General features: G+C 42.6%; 1 protein-coding gene across 10 annotated transcripts in view; it reads left to right on the forward strand.

Moving 5' to 3' along the window:
• Limch1 (LIM and calponin homology domains 1) overlaps positions 1-23,468 on the forward strand; it is a 308,356-nt gene that overhangs the window by 126,850 nt on the left and 158,038 nt on the right. For all 10 annotated transcript variants that reach the window (XM_031342511.1, XM_031342508.1, XM_031342509.1 and 7 more), the window contains exon 3: positions 18,324-18,393. In XM_031342511.1, the coding sequence (XP_031198371.1) occupies positions 18,324-18,393 (70 nt within the window). The remainder of the gene's footprint in view (positions 1-18,323; positions 18,394-23,468) is intronic.

The raw sequence follows: 23,468 nt of genomic DNA on the forward strand, positions 1-23,468 counted from the left end.
CCCCCTCTCTCCCTCTCTCTCTCCCTCTCCCTCTCTCTCTCCCTCTCCTTCTCTCTCTCTCTCCCTCTCCCTCTCCCTCTCTCCCTCTCCCTCTCTCCTTCTCCCTCTCTCCACCTCTCCCTCTCTTCCCCCCCTCTCGCTCTCTCTCCCCCCATCCCCCTTTGTCTCTCACACACAATTTTTCTACAAAGGACATATTCCTGAATACCAGCACAGTGTAGGATGGAAACATCGCTCTCTTAAAGTATCAGATTCTTTGTTGGGACCTCTGTCTCTCTAAGAGCCAGAGAGCTACATGGATGAGTTTTATTTTGCTAACACATTCTCACGGAATGCCAAGTTTGAGTATGTGAGTCTACAAATAAGTGACCGATAAAGAATGTCTCAGTGGATTTTTGCCTCTGTTCTTCTGTTGCCAAAATAATCTCCTGGAGATAAGAAATCTGCTGGCCCCACCCCCTTGTTTATGCTGTTCCCTGATAAATGAGCTGCTCGCTTTAAGAAGGAGGGCTTGTCTTGGATTCCTGTCATGATTTCAGCATGCAATGTGTGCACAGATGTGACTAGTTCTCTAGGGCAGATGGGAGTTGATGGTGCAGCTCTTTGTGGAGGATTTCTTATCATGTGGGGACCTTGTGGGACACTGTCCATGCATAGCACAGCCCTGAGTTTAGGCACTGGGAGCCATAAGCAGAGAATGTGAGACATAATCTTCAAAGGCTTTATGATGTGTTTATAGGGTGATCTCACACACACGCACACACACACATACACACATACCACAACATAGTGAACTTGGAGTGGAAATGAGTGTCTCAATAAATATAGACATGAACAAGATTTAATCTCCAGGATTTAATAAAAGGGTAAAAGGGGGGATATTGTTGTGGTTTGATAAAGTTTTTAGGGAGATGGCCTACTGGTTGAATTTTACTTCATATAAGCCAAGGGAAACAACAATCATTTTTATATCATCTGGTTTTGTTTGTTTTGTTTTCTTCTTTCTTTATATTTTCACAATACTTTTGATCACAAAAACAACCAATTCTCTAACACCAGCCAGTCCAGGTGTCTCATAACTTAACTTACTCTTAAAGATGATTTTTCAATTTTTTTAAAAATTTTATATGTATGATTGTTTTGCCTGCATGTGTATATATGTACACATATGTGCCACCAGAGGTCAGAAGAAGGCATTAGATTTACTGGAATTGAAGTTACAGGTAGCTGTGAGCCACCATGTGGGTGCTAGGAACCAAATTTATATTCTCTGCAAGAGTGATAAAGACTCTCTATCACTGGGCCATCTCTCCAGTCCCCTTTTACTCTTGACACTAGCTGGAGTCAGTGCCACAAACCACACCCTAGTGAGTCTCACAGGTTATCCATAGCAGCTGTCTCCCTCAGCTACAAATTGAAGGCGCTCAGGATCTCCTTCCTTAGGTTTTATCAATTGCTAAAGGATTCAGGGGAATGCCTTAGTTACATATATGAATTTATCATGAGAGCTACTAAGGAGGAGCTGTGATGAAGAAATGTCTTGGGCAGGGTGTGTAGCAACGGGCATGGAGACGTACCCTCTCTGGGCGAGTCACCTACCATCTCGCAACCAGCAATGCAGACTCACGTATGCTTTAGAGACTTTTTATGGCGGGTTTATCATATGGTCCTGCATGGTTAACTCCCCTTCCCTGTGGGTGGGAGTCAGACTGGAAGTTTCAGACTCCTGATCAGGCTTGGTCTTTCTTGTGATAGGTTTCTATTGAGGGGTCCACGGAGAGTTACCACTCATAACAAGAGATAATGTTGTCCCGCCAGGATATTCTATGAAGAGTTCTGCCTCAGGGACCAGAATCAAAGACCAATATCAGAGAAAGCCATGTACCTAGAATCCCTACTAATAGGGAATTTATAAAAGTTTAAGGAGATGTATGCCAGGGACCAGGATTAAAGATTTAAGAGAAGGTTTTGTTATAAGCCACAACATCATGGCGTCCTTTTGAGGACCAGCGGCAGGAAGAATGGTTTGGAGTTAGAGAAGGCGGGAGGAGATAGTTCTTTCTGTTCATTTAATGTGGCATTATCAATATTTTTATTTCATTTTATGCATATGGGTGTTTTGCCTACATGTATGTCTTGCACCACTAGTATAAAGTCCCAAAAGAGGCCAGAAGAGGCCTTCAGATCCCCTGGCACTAGAGTTATAGATAGTAATGAGCCACCCCATGGGTGCTGGGACTTGAACCCAGGTCCTCTGGAAGAGCATCTAGTGTTTTAAAACCACTGATCCATCTTTCTATCCCTTGAACGAAGCATTTTAAGAATCCACTTAAAAATGTGATGTCACTCTTAATGACAGCACACTAAACAATAAAGCCAGATAATCAGCTAGGGAGGCAATCAGATCCAGTCTCTGAATCATAATTCCACGTGGGATATAAGCCTCAGGTTGTCTTGAGGATGCAATGTTTAGACAGAGAGTTTGAGGAAGTCTGGAAACTCTTTATTACTGCCAGAGGAGATGACATGGAAAAGAAACATGCTCTAGATGACCGGATGCCATACCTCCAACAGGAAGAATGTGCATGGGAAGAACTGATGTTAGACATGTTGGGCTCAAACATGGGAGGCAAGGCATGGAATCAGAGTGGGTGCCGTGAGGTAGGGAGACTAAGATCTTCAGGACTCCATGAGCCACACAAAGATTTGGGAGTTTGACCTCCAGAGCAGAAGTGAGACCATTGATGAAATCATCGGGATGGAGTGTATTGATGAATACAAAGACTTAAAAAATAAAAGGCAATATATCTATTGCAAATGACAGGCTACAAGGCTGATAAAGCTGGTCAGAGTCCTCTGTGGGAAAGGGTTATGATTTCAGTTTGGGCAGATCAAGCTTGAAATATAGATACACTACCCAAGAGGAGAACTGTGGGCCTTAGGGAAGGAGGGCTCACAGCTTAGGAGGCTGACAGCGGATTTGGCCTACTCAGATCAGACAGGTTAGATGTCATGGGTAAGCTATGAGCCTTGGCAGGGTCTCAGGGAACGAACACACCCAGAGAGAGGAGCAGAAGATATCTCAGTTTGGGGGAGTTTCTCTCTTGTTCCAGGGAGAGGAGAGAGATGCAAACAAAAGAGCTAGCAGAGAGCTGAAAGGAAACCAGGAACAACTGTGATGCCATGGAAACCTAGGTTGCTAAGGAGACTCTTACGAAGCTAGAGCAGCGTCCTGTGTTCCCAAGAATCTGTGCAAATCAGGCTGAGGTAGCCATGCCCCAGTAGCAGAGGAGATGCTGGAGGCCTTTGCCAATGAATGACATCAAATAATCACATTCCTACCTGGCTGGGTTAAGTTTGCTTCCTGTGTTTCATCTCCTCAGTGGGCTACTGAGAAAGAGCTTACGTAACAGGAACAACACATGCAAGGCTTTCCCGAGCCCCTGAAAAGGAAGCAGGATTACTGAGACCTGATGGCTTGTGAGTGGACAGACCCTATGGTTCTAAACCAAGATGGCACTCACAGAGGATGGATAGTCAGTGAGACACAGAAACAAGTGGCATTTGGGACTGGTCCCCTGAGAACTGGGATGCATGCTCATCCTAGGTGTCGGCCACTGGTTTCATACTATTGTTTTCCGGAATATCATTGCTTTGTTCTAGATCTGTGACCCACCTCTAACTAAATATTCACAGCGACCTGAGCAAATGAACAACGTGGATTTCCCAAGCCCTCTGTCCAGCTGGCCACATGGACGACGGTGAAGCTCACTGGATCTTTAGACGTCGTCTGAAACTTTTTCACCAACCCAGATTCTCAGTCAAATCTTAGCACACTTGGGTCCCTTTGCTCTTACTCATGATGGTCCTAGCAGGCTGGTAAGGACTTGATAGGTCCTCTGTGTAGGTTTTCCTCTTGCTTCACTGCCAAATCACAGTTGGCCCCATTGACTTGGCCTGCCTCCAAGCTTTTGGGCACCAAGACTCATTAAGCCTTCGAGTTCAAGTGAGGACAGTTTGAGCTGCTCTCTCCCCTCCCCCAAAGATCTCTAGTGAAAAACTGCTTTTTGTTTGAAGACTGGACTTGCTTACGTGGGGCCTAAAGCAAAGACTGAGTATCCCAGTGGCCTTCTGTGGAGAAAAAAGCCCACGCATGCAAGCCATGCCGGGCCAGCGCACAGGACTCTCGTGATGAGCAAAATGAACCCCTGGTTCTCCAGAAATCAATAGCCTCTTGGCACAGTCGATCCTTTCAAACTGTTCTTTCAGCATCGATTACAAAGTCTTCTTGGGGGGGGGTGCTCTTTTGAGCATGCCAGCCTCTTGCATTTGAAACATCCTCACCCCCATCCATCTTTGTAACAATTTTCCCCATGTAAAGCCATGCTCCCCTTGTCCCGACTGCTCTTATCCTCCGTGAGACTTTGAAATAACACAGGTCTTCAGTCTTGGAACTGCTCTTGAATGCTCTTCACAAACGTGTTTGAAATTTATTTTAGGATAATTATCATTCAATAACTATTTCCAGTATGGGGTGGTTTCTCCCACCTTGTCAATCCCGTGCCCTGATTGATGTGAGCCTTCTATTGACTTTAAACGCCGTAATCTCTTGGCTTCTGGAGAGATTTCATATACATGGATGAGAAAGATCAATTGACTAAGAAGCAGATGGGGAACCGCAGGTTTAAATGCGGTATGCGGTGTGGCAGGAGGAGACTGGTCTGCTGCTTGGCCTCCTAGGGGAGGCCCATGCTAGATTAGGCTTTGTTAGCACTTAAGGGGATTTAGTAGCTCCCTAATTGAAGTTCCGTAATAATTCACTTTTTTTTTTTGATGGCCTCTCATGAGCTGTCAAGCTGGGTGGGCTGGCTTCCCACGATGAAGTGTGGAAATGGCCTGTCTCCACTCTTTTTTCTTTCAGTGTTTTCTTTGGTTTGCCCACAGGAGAGGGTCGTTTCTTAAATAGCCTACCAAGGGTCTGCCTTATGAATGATTCTTTTTTAAAGTGAACTGTAAAAGTAGACTTCCTTCTTTTTATTAGAACAAACAAAGAGTGAAGGAGGTGGAAAAAAATGGAGGCCGGTGGGTGTGGTTAGCACTGGTGCCCACTTTTCCTTAAGCTCCTGTAGATTGTTCTAGAAGGCTAATTTTATGGTGGAAGGAGCTTGATTACCTCATTCCAGGTGGGAAAGGAAATGTGAATTTATTGGTCCTCATCCTTCCTTCAGGGCAGGGTTGCATTTCCATTGACAGGCCTCCCCGACTGTCTGATTGCTAGGTTTCCACGGAGTTTGCCACTGCTGTCCCTGTGCACTGACTCCAGAATATGAGCTGTTGTCCCTGCTCCTGGCTCTGTGCCTCCCTGTTCTGCACTTGCTACGCTTCATTCCAGCCCCTAGATTGCTCTTCTTTCTGGCCAGTCTCATCTAAGTCCTAAACACACAACCACACTGGGCATCCCTCTCTCCACTAACCACCTGATTGCTACATCCTGCATTCAGTGCTTTGTGTGTACACAACTATGGCCACCTACAGTCTAAATGGAAATGCTCAGTTCAAGTGTTCTCTCCCACATTTTTGGTTTGAAAGGTATTTTGGCTGTGCCTAGATTTAGTAATTAGTCTCACACATGACAGTACTTGGGATAATTATATATTAGATTATATATTCCTCAAAGTAATGACAATGATTGTTAGTCAGTCCTTTGTTACTGTAACAAAATACCTAAGACAATACTCTTTAAAAATAATAAAGGTTTCCACTCACAGTTTCAGGGGGTTCTGTCCATGGTTGGTTGCCTATTGCCTTTGAGCCTATGCCAGGGTTCAAAAGCCAGTTGAAAAAATAGACATCACAGCAAGTGTGCAAGGTGGAAGGAGCTCGTTTTTTCCCAAGGCAGGAGGGAAGTGGGTCGGGAGGCATTGGAGAGGCTAGGATGCTAATACTCTTCAGGGCTAACCCACAATGGCCACAAGTCTCTCTGTAAGCTCTACTTCTTAGGCTCCATCAGCATCAAATAGTATCAGGCTGGGGACTAAGCATGCAGCACACAGGCCTTTGGGGGACATTTTAGACCCATCTTTGTTTGTACTGGTTCTAGTATAAGGCAGGCATATAATATGCTTTTCAAGGGATCATGTAGAGAGGGAAGGTTATTCCAAAGTTAATGTTTTTCTAGCTAACATAATATACTAATATAACTAATTGGTAAATGCATACATAATCTGATCCATCTTATTGCAAAATAAATTCTAGAGCTAAGTTTAAGGCCTAAACTATACAACTCTCATCAAACAGGATTAACTGGGTTAGACCACAGGTGGTTTTTTTGTTTGCTGGTTTCTGTTTTTGTTTTGTTTTTGATTTACATATAATATCACAATTACAGTCATAAGAGAAAAAAAATAGGTGAACTGGATTCTGCTGAAATTAGTTTTTGTTGTTGTCATTTTGAGGTATGGGCTTGTCGTATAGCCTAGGCTGGCCTTGAACACATTTTAACCTACCCAGTGGGAAAATATGTGAAAGGATAGGGATCTATCTCTAGAATATGTAAAGAACCCTTATTACTCAATAACGAAACGATGAGCAACCAAATCTGAAAATGGACAAAAGATATAAATAGACGTTTCTCCTAAATAGCTACCCACGTGGGCAATTAGTTCATAAGAAGATACTTTCTATCCTTAGCAGTTTTACCCCTGAGGGAGTGCCCAAGGGACATGAACGGCAGATCCAAAAAGTCATTCACAAATGTTCTCAACAGCATTACTCAAAAGAGCCTAGTGGGGAAAATACCCAAATGCCCAACAGAGGTGGGTGTCCTAGCTGCGCTGTGTGTGGTGGTCTGATTTCGTGGAGGAATGATGTGTGGACCCGTGGCACAGTGTGGATGAGCCAAGGGAGGGACTGTAGTCACCGAGACCACATCCTCTGCAGCCCTTTAGATGAAATACCCAGAGCCAGATCTATAGAGGCAGAGAGATTAGTGCTCTCCTCTGGCAAGGGGTTGTGGGTGGATAAGAGAGGAAAGAAATCAAACGGGCTTGAGGTTTCTTTTTCAGGGAAAAAAAAGATTAAAATTAACTTTAGGGATGGCTATATTATCTTAACAGCTGTGCAAGAAGTTTAATTTTAGACTTTTAATGGTGTGACTACATATGAATTCTGCTTCATTAATAACACATATATATTTAAGTTTATTTTATTTCAAGAAGTCTAAAAAATCATCTAGATGTGCTTCTGATGCCATTCTATTCCTTTCTGGGTGTTGGATATATGATGTGCTAATGTTCCATTAATATCATATAACTATTGATGACATTGTACTGTCGGTTGATTATATTATATTATACTATTATATTAGAAGTTCTTGTTCAGATATAGTGTAGTCTCTCAGACTTGTGTAGTCTTGTGTATATAGCACAAGAAACAAGGACTCAATACATTTGATGTCTACAGCTTCCCTTCCAGAGCTCCTGGCTTCAGGAACATAGCCTCTCCACTTTGGGGGCACAGCCCATAAGGCAGAGGGACAAGTGCTGTGTAATGGGAGCTGGCCCTGGTGTCCTTCTGCTCTCCCTTACTCCATTTGTTTGTCTCATGACACATCACAAAGGAAGAACCCCTGGATGGTGCTGGCCTCCTTTGGGGACAGCCAGTCTCCAACTGTCCTTTGCAGAAATCAGGATGACATTGTTCTTCCCACCCTTCCCCCACAGATCAACAGCCACATCATGACATGAGAGCTGCTAAGAATGACCTGAGGGTCTGGCAGATGACCCTGCTGTAATGTGGTTTGCCTGGACCCAATTTTAATCTTGGTCCTTGGAGCACAATTTAACTATGGTCACCACTGCAAAGTTATGAATGGAGATCCATTGTAGTCTACTGTAGTTTCCAAGTTGATGTTTAAGGCTTTCCTAACACTTGACAATTATTAATCAATTCGCTGAGCAACCAATCACTAAGGCCCTAACCAGAGACTAGTCTTTATAGTCCAGCTAGGATTGCCAACACAATGGACTCTTTTCCTAATTAATTACATTTTCTGTGATTTGGGATAAGTATGGAGGCCAAAACAATACCCATAAATATTGGGATCTGGTAATGGAAGGTGATAGTCTCCATGTAGGGAATGTGTCAATGAAGAGGAAACATTTAAGCTGTAGTGTAAAGGCAGAGTAGGAGTTTATTAGTCTGCAAAGGACTTGGGGGCGAGGCAACCTGATAAAGACAGGTTGGACAGAAAACTGCAGGTCTATGAAAGTTCTGAGTCACAGGAAGGGTCTTTGCATGCTGTAGGCTGGGAATTGTTGCATGTACACAGTGGGGCAGACTGGAGATGTGCGAATGGGATCAGAGCAGTGTGGGAAGGGGTTTGAGCTGAGAGTGAGGGGGTTTCAGTAGCATCCAGTGAGCAGCTGGCAGCCAGAGTTGTTTCTATCCAGGAGAACGGTAGTTCGGGACTTGAGTTTGAGGACATGGACTTTGAGTGGGTGAAGGTTTTCATTCCGTTTCTTCAGTGCTCTGACAGGACAGTGTGTAATGCGATGGTCCCCTCCCACAGCCAGAGGTGACACACGTAGGCTTCCTACACCTGTTCCCTCTGTTCACTCACAGTTCTAGTTCCTGCTCTGTACTTCCCATTTCCCACACTCTCGACTTTGTTAGTCATTTAAAATGTGGGTTACGTCCCCAAAGAGTTAAGTGTTATCTTGTCCTTTGTGGCTCTCCCACCATCCAAGTCTCTGGCAGCTTGATGGTAGAAGCCAGTCCCATAGGTGTGTCAAGGCTTAGTAGTGGGTGTATATGGAAATAATATGTGGAATGCATAGGAAATAGGTTCACAATTCTAACTAGTCACAATACAGCAGCACCTCTCCTTTCCAAATTGGAAAGGCCCTCTGCAGCCCTGACACCCTCTCCCACCTCCCCTCCTCCTCAGAAAACCAAGTAAGGTGAGGCTATGAAACCTTGAAGAGTTAAATCTTGGCTAGCCTTTGGCAGAAAGCAGGACCAGTGCCTTGGATGGAGCCCCAATCTAGCTGTATTTGTCTTCAGAGCCTTTTCTGCCTTCCCTTGTGGGCATCCTGCCTTCCTTCCTCCCTTCCCCGGCTTTTCTGTTGCCTTCCGCCCAGTCCAGAGACAACACCCATCAGACAACTCATATGAGCTCATTGGCTCTCTCTGTTCTTTATCTCCCCAGCCTATTACTAACCTAGTCAGGATGCCTAGCAGGAGAATGGAGCCAAAGGTTGATGCATCAGACTTCCACCTGAGGGAGGCAGGGTGGAAACTGGCTTGGAGGAAATGATAACACTGTGTACACTGTGAGGCCATATGTATACGTATACATACACATACATGTATATGTATGTATGACACATAGCCTATGCCAACTATGCTGCTTCATTTCACACTCTTCTTGCGTTGTGACCAACTGGTGTTTTTGTCTCCATTTTTAGAGGGGGAAATGTAGGCTCTTGAATGTTGACTACTTAAATAACCTTAATTGTGAGTTAGAGTTGGGATTTGAATGCAGGCCTTTGTTTCTGGTGATTCCTATTACTCTTGGGATCCTGAGGGCCTTTGGTTCTGAGGATCCCTTATGGAAGGAAGACAACTGGGGCCTAGAGATGGCCACTTACCGACCTTGGGATGGGCATGGAAGCCTTTTGAGTTGGAGCACAGTGGTTTCACTCTGAGATTTCTCTCCACCCTCCTGACAGTGAGCATGGCAAGAACTGAGCTTTTTTTGCTTTGCGAAAGAAGCACTAATTGCAGTCATTAATGCATAATCACTACATAGCACAACAGTGATTACATGTATCATTGCCTGTGTCGATGGAACTTTAATACTCTGTTTAAGCTGCCCTGAAGTCTCTTCCTGCATTGCCAGTTTTCACAGTTCATTGATCATGTGTGCCATCTCAGATTGGTAGCTTAGAAAAAAGCAGAAAAGACCTTGAGAAGAAGTTTTGGTGGCAAAGGCAGTTTTGGGGATGAGGGTTTGATCGCTAGGTAAAGGCGTTCAGATGGTGTATTGGTTTGGTTCTCTGTTGCTGTGATAAAACACTGACCAACAGTGACTTCAGGAAGAAAGGGTTTATTTGGCTTACAGGTTACATTGAGGGAAGCCAAGGCAGGAACTCAAGCAAGAACCCAGAGGAAGGAACGAGAGCAGGCACCATGAAGGAACACTGCTTCCTTGCTAAGCTTGCATTTTTGTATACGTCACCTGCCCAGGGGAGTGGTACTAGCCATCATGAACTGTGCTCTTCTATTTTCTTTCATTAATCAAGAAAGAAAAGTACCTCCCCCTCCCCAAGATGTGCCCACAGGCCTATCTGATGGGGGCCATTCTTCAATTAAGGTTTCTTCTTCTCAGGTGACTCCAGTTTTTGTCAAGTTCACAAAAAAAAAATGCAGCTCAGAGGGTATGCATCCTATAACACAGGAGAGCCAAGAAGTCACTTGGAAGAAGGAATGATCTAGGCTAAAGCTGGAGTTTTAGAAGCATGGGGTTCATGGGCTTGTTAGTGTGGGGGCTGGAAATTATTTGTTGCAGCGCGCGCGCACACACACACACACACACACACACACACACACACACACACACACAAATGGAAGTACGCAGAGTACTAGAAATGAGACATCTATATCACCAGCCCTTTACCCAAGGCCAGCATGGAACAGAGGATGGAAAGATTATAAGAGCTAGAGGTCAGGGTGGACTGGAGTTCTGTCCGTGACAGGGCTGCTGCACTCGGGAACTCAGAGCAGGTGTGGTTGCCTGCACAAGACCAAGCCAGTCAACAGTCTCGCAGGAAGTGGGAGGGGCTCATGAGACTCCACCCCGATCTGAGGCGCAACTGACAGCTGATGGCTTCTCAGGGAGGAAGAGTCACTTTAAGGGTGTGGCCACTAGTAGGTTAGCATGTCCAGTGCATGGTCCCACATCTATGCATATTTAGAAGCACAAATTGGACCAAGTGGGTTATTTAAAAAAAATAGGAAAACATAGAGTTGGGAGGGGGCAGGAAGGCAGGGGTACATCTGAGAAGAGTTAAGATGTAGAGCACTGTTGTGTTAATGTGATCACGACCCATTTTATAAAATGCTCAAAGGATTAATAAAAAAATTTAAATAAAGGGTGATAGGGAAGTATTCTGTCTGGATTTAAGAAGTAGAGTTTTGTGACCCCCAACTCTGTCAGTGTGAGCTCTGACCTCAGACATGTGCCTTGACCTTGGTGAGGGACTTTCCTTACTTAGATCATTTTATGTGGGTCCTCTCATCCCCAGATTCCATAACTTCCGGCTATGTGAAGGACGCATGGCAAGAGTTTGAAAATGAATCAAATTGGAGCTGCAGAAAGATGCTTTCTACTCATTTCTGTGATTGTAGATTATATGATATAAAGATCCAAGGGAAAATGTGTGGTGGTTTTATGTTTGAGGAGAAGATTTTCTTGGGTATAATTTGCCAATAGGTCTCATTTTCATCGGATGAGTTCCTCCTAGTGAGAGTTAATGTGGGGTTGATTGTTATAAGTAATAAGCAGTAATAAGTGGCTTAAGGTTATAGAAATGTAATTCCATTTGTGCAGTTTGAATTTGGTGTTAGAGAAGGGCAAAGGGGAAGTCAGCTAGAAGTAGTGGATGGAGAGGAGAGAGAGTGAAGAATTGCCTGTAAGGGTTTTAGGCCTAGAGCTGGGTGGACTGGATTACTTCTGCCCAAATTCCGTTGTCCAAAAGTCCATTCCATTCCTGTAGTGAATAAGAAGGGAGGCCGGAGAATGTGGCTTAGTCTGCCTGGAAGAGAAAGAAGGCAAGTTTGGAGAATCAGTGGACAGACTCTAGCATAGGAGTTCTGTCAGAATAAGAAGAGCTCAATTTCAGGGGCCCAGATCCAACTTTGTGGTTTCCAAACTGACAGAAACCTTTCAAAAGCTCCTATGATGTTCTTGGGTGTGTTCAAGGCAGATAGCTTAAGTGTGGCCTACCTGTCACACATTCTGGACAAAACACAGACAGCATCCTAAAAACATTATGTTGGTGTTAATGTTGGCAACTTGTATTCTAACAGTATTCTGCTCACCTCCTTGGTCCAGGTTTTGCTTTTTCCCCTCTTTTTTTAGACATTTTTTTTTTTCAAATCTCAAGAGCTTGTAAATTGTTCCTGGTTCTGCCAAAACAACTCTGAAAAGAAAACTTTATATGACATCTGTAATGGGTTTATGGTCAAGGTTGCATTGATCACATGCTTAGGTTTGAAACCAGATGCCACAGTGGATTAAATGGAACCGCCTTCATTCAGTCAAGTTCACAGTCAAGCCCAGAAAACTGTCAAGGAAACCATGTAGAAAAACACTCTTGAGAAAAATGAAAGGGGACACAAAAATGGGCCATTTTGTCATCAGAGTTCCATGTCGCAGCTGTACAAACCAGGCTAATGAGGCGATGACGTAATCTATTGTTGTAATGGACAAAGTGGCTTCCCATGAGATGGAGCATGGACTCACCATCCCAGCGTTATCTACAGCTGCTCTCTCCCAAGCTCTAGGATAATTACAAAAACTAGATCTCTGAAATGAATGACTTGTAAAGTTCAATACTCTTGAAATTCTCAGTCTTTTACATCTTACTTCTCACATTCCTATTACCGTCCATCTGTCTAGTGGCCTAGTTCACCATGTCTGGACAGAATCTTTATAGCACTACACAGTTCTATGTCCTTTCCAGAGCTCATGTACAAAGAAGCCTAAGTTCTTTCTCTAAGGCCAAAGACTGGAGAAAGGTTTTGGTTTGCTTTTTGTTTTCGTTTTTGTTTTTGTTTTTTGCAGTAGGTATAAAAAAGTGCCTTCACAACTGGGCAGTGGAGGGGAGGCAGAGGCAGGCAGATTTCTGAGTTCGAGGCCAGCCTGGTCTACAGAGTGAGTTCTAGGACAGCCAAGGCTACACAGAGAAACCCTGTCTCGAAAAACCCCCCACCCCCCAAAAAAAAGCACCTTCACTTTGTATTTACAAATACAAAGCAATGCCTAAGCAATGGCTGGGAAGTCACCACATACTGCACACGGGGAGGCAGAGTGTTATTAAAGGCAGTCTGTGGTTGAGTCCGAACATTGGTATCATTCCTGGTTCAGTATTTTTTTTTAAAGGAGCCCAACAGTTTGTTGTTATTTATTAATTGTATTTCCTGGACTACATGCCACATACATGTTTTTAACACGTGGTGGCTGTGCATAGGCAGTGTGCCAGTGATGTGTATATACGAGCACAGTCCTTGACTTCCTATGGCTCTTAAGCATACACTATGAGGTAGAGACCTGGGTCTTCCCTGATTTCCTTTGTGTCTCACACCTGGCTTCAGAGCCAACAGATGCTCACCAGATACTCGCTGAGAACATAAGCAGTGGGATGGCCTTGGCAAATCGGTCACAATGTGTGCCTTCTTATTGCTGTGATGAAATACCACGACCAAAAGCAATTTGGGGAGGAAAGGGTTATTTTGATTTCTCTTAAGTATGGCAGTTCCTTGCCAAAGACAGTCGGAGCATGAACTCAAAGGGCAGGAACCTGGAGGCAGGAGCTGATGTGAAGGCTGTGGGGAGTACTGCTTACTGGCTTGCTCCTCCTGTCTTGCTCAGCCTGCTTTCTAATAGCATACAGGGGTGCCCTCACCCACAATGGGCTGGGTTCCCCTTTTAGTCACTAGTTAAGAAGATGCAAGCTTGCTTACAGCCTGATAGTATGGTGGCACTTTTCTCAAATGAGGCTCCTTCCCTTTAGACTGCTTTAGCTTGCGCCACATTGACATAAAACTGTCAGTTTAGAATGTGAGTTTCGGTGAGGTGGCTTCAGTTATGAACCACATTTCCTTTTAGTTATCTTCAGTGCTTTTTTTTTCTTTTTCAAAATTGAGGCTTGTCCAAGATGGTAGTTTTTCTTACTTATACTTTTTTTTCCAGACAAACCCTCGAAGGCAGGCAGTGTGTATCTGTTGATCTGACTTGTTTCTCTGAGGTTTTTATCCAAAGGCGGCTGATGAGAGAAAAGAAGTAAGACTCATTTTTAAGCTTTGGCAGCTGGTTAATGGGAAGTTGAAATTAAACAGCTCAGACTCACTACAGAGGGACATGCTCGGTTACTGAATAAAGAAGCAGGCCAGCTGCATTTATCACAGCCTCATGATGAGCATTAGCTGGAAGCTCAGGTCGGCCTAGGCAGAGGGGAGGGCTTTTCCACCCCCATTTTACTTATTTTTCCTGCCCCTGCTGTCTCCACTCTCTCATGTGTACCTTGATTATTAATTCCAAGGGACAAAGCCTTTTTCCCCACCTCACTTGCTGTGTGCCTGGAATAGCATACACAGCAAACATTTGACAAAGGATTGTTGGATAAGTAACTATAAGAAAGCAGTTCCTTCTAATTGGTCCTTTTGTCTTCATTATTTTTTGTGTTCCTGGTTTTATAACATGGATATATTTAGCCTAGACGACATGGGATGTTATAATGCTTTCATATTTTTATTGTGTAAAATTATATCAATTTTCAAGAAAGGAAGACAAAAATGAGACAAGGCTTCAGTTATCCTGCCTCAGCTTTGAAGTACTGAGATTATAGGTAACACCCCCATACCCAGCCTAGAAATATCCTTTGATAAGTAACAGGCCCAGAGCACAAACTACCTGCAAGGCTGTTCAGCTGAAAGCTTTGGAAAGCATAGGCCACAGGTGGGACACTGGTACAGTGCCTCCTCAGGGAGAAGACATTCTGCCATGTCTGGGATTCCTGCACATGATGTCATAGACTATCCATAGGCAGAGCAAGAATATGATATGTCTTCCACTTACCAACCCTTCCACAAAGAGTTGCTTCTAGTTCTGTTCAGTCTTACAGATGTTATTCATATGTGTGTGTATACAAACATACATACATATACATATATATATTTGTGTATATGTATATTTATATACATGGGTATATGTGTATATAGTAGGGTATATAGGGGTGTATCTGTGTATGGGTATATGTGTGTATATATGGGTATATGTATATATGGGTATATGTATATATGGTATATGTGTATATATATATAGGTATATGTATATATAAGGGTATATGTGTATATATGTATATATGTGTGTATATGTATGTATATATATATATATGTATATATATATATATATATATATATATAGTGGGTATGCATATAATCCCAATGCTGGGATTAAAGGCAATGCCACCATGACCAGCCCTTATCACACATTTGACACTGCTCTTTGTTATGCTTTGAAGACTTTCTTTCCAAAACATCAAACTGCAGCATAATCAACTATCCCAAAGAGTGAAGGATGACCTGGCCATATTGTAAACCATGTCTCTTGGGATGCCTCCACACTGGATTGGGGCTTAGTATTTCACCCTACAGGTGTAGTAGCATATACCTGTGACCTCTGGCTTGGGACAGGGCTATTGGGTAATAATGCACCTCAGAAGAGACAGAAATATAAAATATCACCGTGGTCCTCTTTTAACATGCTGTAAAGTTTACATAGGAGGGCAATCATGGTTTAAAGTAAAATTATAGATGAATATTCTTCCTCATAGCTGTTGTGTGTCTCTTTTGTTTGATAATACACAGAAAATTTTTCTCCATTAAGGAAAGGCAAAATACAAAATAAAATCCAGGTGCTGCACATTTTAACATTGTGATTTTAATGCTATCTTTTGTTGCTGTGTACTGTAAATTCTATACAGAACCAGGAGACTGTTTACATGGAAAATCACAGCTGCGCAATCTTGACAATATCCTGAATGTGGGAGAGCGTAATGGACCATTCTTTGTATTTTTTAGTGAAATCTTTTTAGAGCTGTTTTAGTTTTCTGTCATTCATGTGATTAAGGTATAGCATTAAAGTTTGCATTATCTCTTTACCTTTCTGGCATCTTTATGGAATATGGAAGTATCTATTGTCAGAATAGTCTATGAAGACTAAATGTAATGATGAGTTTATAAAAGATGTATGAATCAAGCCAATATTACTAGAAATATCAATGAGTCCCCTAGACACAGAAGACAAAAGGTGCCTTTTTTAAAAAAAAAAAATTATGTTATGTATGAGTGCTCTATCTGCATGTGTACCTGCATGCTAGAAGAGGGCATCAGATCCCATCAGAGATGGTTGCAAGCCACTGTGTGGTTGCTGGGAATTGAACCCAGGACTTCTGGAAGAGCAGCTGGTGCTCTTAACCACAGAACCATCTCTCACCAGTCCCAAAAGTTGCCCTTTGAAAAGAATTTTTGCCAATCTCTTATGGAAGAGAGGTGGTTTATTTTTCCTACTTTTATTAGTCAGTAATGTGGCTTAAAACCTAGTAGCAATACTATTTCCTTTGATTTTTTTTAACAACTAGAGTTCTTAAAAACACAAAATACAGAAAAGTGTTTGCAGGGAACATATGGGTTGGGCTTTGTGCTAGCCTCTCACATTTTCATCTCTTTAAAGCCACACCCAACACTACAACCACCACTAATGATGTCGTTATATCTGGGTGTTATAACCTCAACTGGTGTCATCATGAGTCAGTATTACAGCTGATAAAACAGACATTTGTTGGTAACGCCACTAGAAAAGGACCCAGCTGCGTGTGGTATTCAGGTAATCCTCAGACCAAATGCTCCCCCAACCCCTCGGCAGCTCTCCTGTCTCCTCTGTGTTGATTAAGAAGGATATAGCTTCCATATGTATTGGTAAGACATGCTCTCACAAGGTAGATTGTCCAACCTCCAGGATGGATCTAGCCAACCACAGTCAGAAATATCTAGGGGAAAGTCACATCTCCATTGACCAGGTACAGAATCATTTCTCTTGTCATTAGTCTCTCATTGAACGAAATGTCTGTCACCTGCCCACTCCCACCATTACATGCTGAATCAGTGAGTGGGATTTGTAATGAAATATACCGAGATCTGCCAGTTGAGCTTTCTTTTGGTATAACATCAGAGTGCCTATTGCCCGGCTATTGGCTGTCTCCTGTATGTCTGTGTGGAGTGGTGTCAGACTACTTCAAAGAGTCTCTGTGACCTGGAGAAGCTCTCAGGCATGGGGCCTTGACTATTTGCGGTGATCTTGGATCGTAGGAAGTAGAACAGAAGTCAGTAAGTCTTTTCTATAAAGGGCCACAAAGGGGAAGTCTGCACACTTTATGGGTCATAGGCTCGGCCTCTGACTGCTGCCACCATAGCTACAGGACAGGAGGGGCTGCAGAGATTCATAAACCAATGGGCTTGGTTGTGGCTATGTGCCAGGAAAATTTTGTTTACAAAACAGGTGTTGAACACCCTTGGCCCATGGGTTTGTTGCCTGTTGATCCTTAAATTATAAATAACTTCTAGTTTCTCTTTACATAAGTCAAGATTTACTATAGTAAATCAGCTAGCTGTCTAATTCTTGAAAAAGTAGTCCTACTCTACGACCCCTTACTTCTAACTATTCCTTATAAGCATCCTCTTTTGCAAATACCACACCCTTCCTCTTCCCTGATGTGAGCTATATTTCCATTTTACAGCTTGCATGCCATTCTTATTCCTCTTCCCTCTCTACTTATATTTCCTGTAGACCGCAGCTCGGCTACTCTTGCATTCCCTTGCTTATATTTCCATTTTTACATGTGTTTAAGCTTGCCCCGAAAAATCTTTTGCTCGAGTAATTTTTTTTGGTACCTAGGGAATCGTGGCCAACCTTGTTTCAGATTTTCAGGATGTGATTGGTTAACCTCTTACAAAATACACTCTTCCATTTTTAAATGAAGCTCAACCACATTTAACAAGCCACTCTCCTCCAAGGGCAAGTAGGGTCTGGAAACAGAATTTGTCTTGGCAAGTCATTTACAAAGATCAGTGTTGGTCTCGGAACCCAGTCCATCCTGGGAGAGCTCTTTGCCTTAGCCAGCAGAACTGGAAACACGCCTTACCTGCCCTGGGTTGAATACATGTGTCTGATTCTAGACCATTCTCTCCTAGCCTCCAGTCTACCTCACATCTTTGTCTGTTCCCATGAAGCACCTCTCAGGCTCTCCTCCTTTCTCCTCTCCAAACTCTAAGACTTCACCTGCAGTCAACAAAGTCAGTGTTGGCAAAGCTTGTTACTCACACACCCAGAGGCTGCTAGATGGCTTGGATTTATAGCAAGAAGGGCAAGCTCTACACTCCTTTTCCTCTCCAGCGATTCATCCCCCAGCCCTGGATGCAGGTGATTTGTGTGATCCATCTTCCTTTACGTCTCACTTGACATTCTGCCTTTTTCATGACAGGTTGCTGAATGCTATAAAGCCAGGACTTGTTAAAAAGATCAATAGATTGCCTACCCCCATTGCAGGATTGGTGAGTATCCATAATTGAGATTTATTTTCTAATGTTCCTTTGCTCTAACCTGAGGGTCACAGCAGGGCCATTTATCACAGTTCTCTCTGGCAATATGTATTCTACTGGAATGAGAACTCACTGACTCCACTAAAAGCTAAGAGGTTCCTCGAACATGAAAAATTCCAGCCATGTCCAAATGGCACCTTAATCATTGTTTGTATTGTTCCCAAGAGTGATAAAGTCCTCCAGTCTTAAAGAGGTAAATTTGCTTTGGGGTAAGAGGTTGATAATTCAGTTGACCCCAGGAAGGAACGTGATTTTAATTACGTTTTCCCTTCTCAGTGCTTCACTGCCTCCCCCTTTAGTGGAGGAGCGGGGGGACAGAGAGCTTTCAAGAGGAAACATCACCTTCAAAGACACACACACACACACACACACACACACACACACACACACACACACACAAGGATGTGTGGCCTGGTAATGGTTTGCTAGCTGTTTCCTTGATTATGCCTTTTCTGCCTGTGTTTTTGCACGAAAACAATGAGAAAAATGTCAAGAATTTAGGCTGGCTCCTGCACAGGCCTTGCTGATTGTTTTAAAGTTTCTTAGTTATATCATGATGACTGGTTAAAATCAGATGTGACAAGAAGCTATTGTGCTTGAAGCCTCTGGGGGTCCTGGTGGGAAGGCATGGTATCAGCAGCTTGGATAAACTGGATTCTTTCATTAGGAGTTGTTCTTTCCATGGGTGCATTTTCTTCCCTATATCAATTGATAGAGAGTTGGAGATTAGACATTAAAATTCCATCTAATATTGTTTGTCAAAAATCATGTAGCCAATTAAGCTAATAAATAAGGAAGGGGCAGGTAGAGACACTTAGGAAGAGTGCTTTTAAATAATTCTATGAAGCAAATAATATATGGGTATGACTAATGTATTACATATGTTAGTATGTACATACATCTATTATTTTAGAACTTTTTATTAAAGCCATCTCTTCCAGATGTTGAAGCTGTGGTTTTTATGACTGTTCTGTCCTATGTCTGTTTGACCTTGAGCCTGGGGCAGCCTCTGACCTTGCCAACCTTGACACTTTGGGGTTTAGTGTCCCAGGAGCAAGTTGAAGCATAAAGTGAAAGAGGCCCCAGGCAAAGGGCATGAGCTGCATTCAATTCTGCATACAGTGTGTACATATACAGTAGCTAAAGGGACAGGGGATTAGATACCTTAATTGCAAATGTGACTCATGCAAATGTGACTGACTCATGAGTCAAATTACAGGTTTGAGTCCATGCATTTATTTTGATATTTCCTCTGTCTTGGGGGTAATGGTATGTATAGTGTGTGCTATATGATACATGCTTATGTATATCTCTGTGTGCATGCCCACATAAGGAGGCTGGACTAGGACTTTGGGTATCTTTTTTTTTTTTCCCTCTTTGTTATTGCTTTGAAGCAGGGTGTCTACTGAACCTGGAGCATGCTGGTGTTTGCAGGCGTGTATAGACCATGCTTGGCTTTTTATGTGTGCTACAGATTTGAACCCAGGTATCTGTGCATCCAGAGCAGACACTCTGATCCTTTGGCCCATCTTCCAGTCTCATTTTGCTATCACTTACCATAGATCAAATGCCATCCTTTGCATATCAGTCAATTTGATGGAGGCAAAAGGACTTCAGCTGCGCTCCTGCCTGTATTTGGTTTCTTCTCCTCTTTTTTCCCCCATGTTCTGGATCTTTTTAGATCCAGAACAAATTAATTTTTAAATTTTTCCAGAATAAAAATTAATATTTTAATGTTAAGTATTAAGTAAATTACCTTGTGGTAGTTTAGTATCTAGAAAATGCTTCCCTAAGCACACTTGCTGCCCCATTGGTTAATGATTTTCTAGTCTATAAATGTGGCCAAATCTTTCCCTCCAGTTACCTTCAGATTAGCATTTCCAAATGCTCAAGTAAAACTGAAGTCCTGACAGGAAAAAGAACTACAGCTTCCTCTTTCCTCAATGCGTTAGTACACGTTTAAGTGTACTCCTTGTACTGGAACATAGGCTACCTTCTGTCTGTGCTCACATGCTAGACTGACTTTCTGACCTCAGGTCCTCATAGCTTTGACCAAACAAGCATTCCTTACCAGGTATCTCTTCTTCACTGAACCTGGACATCTGTCAAGGACTGTCCCACCTGGATGGGATGTTCATCTCTCTGTTGGATAGCTCCACCCAAGTGTCATTTATTCATCTACCCCCCTGTCTGAAAGCACTCTAGTCTCTCAATGAATGTAACATATCCAAATCAGAGTTCAGTGACAAGTCTCTCCCACTTGGAACTATGTGGCAGTTGCAGGCATCACAGCTATGCTGGGGTAATTTGGCAGCTTTGTCCAGTCTATCTATCTGCTTGTCTGCTTTTCCTTGGCCACTGCCGTGGAGCAAACTGTCCTTGTCTCCTGCCTGTATAATTACCATCAACTTCATGTTTCTCAAGCATTGTTCATTCCCAGACAGGATGTCATTTCTCAAAATACTTCTTGGGTATATGTTACTGTCCTTCTACTCCTTGACAACATCCTGTTTATTTATCAAGATTTAACATAAAACTACTTGTGTGAAGCCAGGTGGTGCAAACGTTTAATCCCAGCACTCAGGAGGCAGAGGCAGGTGGATGTCTGTGAGTTCTTATTATTAAATAAATAAAGCCATTCCCACAGGAGATGAACTAAACTCAACCCAAGGTTTTGTGCACATTAAACATTTACAGCCAAGCATATCTACCGGTTAAAGCTCCTCCATGCAGCAGAAAGGAGTTTTACAATTGAGTCCACAATCACAAAGAAAACAGAACTACCTGTGTCAACACTGGAGTGGGAGTAGTCTGTTGATATCATTCTTTACAGAATATGGGTAACAACTCCTGACATAGGAGAAAATAGGTTAAAGCATAAGAAAAACAAACATCAACTTTGTTTAAATATACCCTGGAGAGTAAGATGTTGGTAACAATTTGAAATGGAAGGCCTGTAAATGATTTAGTATTCATGATAAGATGTGGCTTTAAATGTTATTTAACTGTGATCAAGCATACTGATAATGGCATCAGTTGCCATAGTCTTATATTAGAAATCACCACTCAGAAGAGATAATGAGCAAGTCCAAATGCAGACACAAAATACACTAAATACACAGATGTTATGGTAGTATTGTAGCTGTTTGGGTAAGTTTGCAAGTTTTCTTATTGACACAAAGATGGAGATTCAAAGAAAATTCTGTTTTGTAAAAGATTCCAAATAAGCAATATCTTCTAGGTGTTACCCTTGGGTTAAGTAAGTTTTTCAAATAATATTTTCTTCTTCTTCATATTCACTATTTTGGGGATTCTCCCAGAGATGACACTTTATAGCCAATTGAAAGTCTTTATTCTAGTTGACTCTGACTACATTCAGGTATTTGGAGTAGTATCCAGTGTTTAGAGTATGGGGTTTTTAAAAGCAAAAACCACATCCTGGTACTTTGCTCAGCAGCTGAAGGAGGAGTTTTGTGCAAGCAAGCAGTTTAACAGAAACTAAGACACGCAGATGGCTGGAGAGGGAGATTTATACAAGCAGGTAGTTTAAGAGAAGCTAAGTTAGCTGGGCATCTTGGCCTCAGTGTCTTAGAATAGAACTGGGTAATTTTCCATGGAATTCTCCATTCATGGAGATTAAATCCTAGCCTGAAATGGCCTCAGGAAGAATGCAAGATGGAGGAACATTGGCACAGTCATGACACTAAGGGAAATGCAGGGAATGCTTCAAATTTTCCCAAAGACTTCTAGGTTGGTGTGTATGTTGCCAGGGAGTTGGCAGACCACCAGTCAACTATTTATCAAGAAGTCTTAGATTTCCTGAGAACTATGGTTGGAGGGTTTTCTCTGTGTGTGTGTGTGTGTGTGTGTGTGAGAGAGAGAGAGAGAGAGAGAGAGAGAGAGAGAGAGAGAGAGAGAGAGAGAGAGAGAGAGAGGCAGACAGACACAGACAGACAGATAGACAGAGAGAGACAGAGAGACACACAAAGAGAGAAACTGAAAGAGTTAGAACAGAAGTTAGTCTCTGTTAGGAACAGAGACTGTGTGTCTGTGTATTTATGTGTGTGTGTGTCTTTGTGTACATATATATATTATATATATGAACATTATATATGCATTATGTATGGGTGTTTGCATATTTGTGTGTATCTGTGTGTATGTCTTTCCTAATGGCTTGGCATTGAGAAATCAGTTCAGTAAGATGGCCCAGCTGTTCAACCTGAAGAGAAATAGCAAAGTGCATTTTCACATACCAATCCAGAATTACAAACACATTCAGATTCACAGAGGCATGAATAGGTATATTTTACCTCCTGAGCTGTGGTTTTAGAGAATTCAGGGGCGAAGGTGTTAAAACAAAGTAGTTGAAAACCATTTCCTGGCAAGAACTCACATAGACTGTGGATCCAGGTCTGGGTTCCTTCTGTAATGATCCTTGACATCTGAAGCTGTGTGGTGACTGCCTACAGATGCTTGCATTCTTCTGTAGGTGTTAGTGAGACTGTTTGCTGCTGCCAAAGAGAAAGAGCTCAAATTCAGGGCTTTGTCTACCAAGATTATTTTTTTAAGTGTCCTCTCAGTCTGCCAGCTTGACAGTATTGTGCAATCAAGTCACATCCTAAAGTTCAAGTTCGTGGTCATTAGAAAGGATGTTGAAGGCCATTTCACCCCAAAGCCTTGCTCACTGTGGGAATTTGCAGCTTAATCTTTGGTCACTGAGGTTTATATGTTGATAGTCATTCACACAGGCATATAAGGAGAGTAACTAGAAATAGATGCTACTTGTGGGGATGCTGCCCCAGCTCTTGAGCCTTCTTACAGCTATCTTAGAGTACTTATTTGGCATGGCATCTGAGACCATGAGGATGAAATTGATCTGAGGGAAAAATCTCACAGATGGAAAGACATTGTAGTTACACATGTTTTACAGATAAAGATGTGGGATATATATTATGGGGACTTTATAAGGTTATTTGCCCCAGATTAGACAAACAGTAAACATTGAGATAGTTGATGAATCTTAGCCC

The sequence above is a fragment of the Mastomys coucha genome, unplaced genomic scaffold (genome assembly GCF_008632895.1).
Source record: "Mastomys coucha isolate ucsf_1 unplaced genomic scaffold, UCSF_Mcou_1 pScaffold22, whole genome shotgun sequence".
NCBI lineage: Eukaryota > Metazoa > Chordata > Mammalia > Rodentia > Muridae > Mastomys > Mastomys coucha.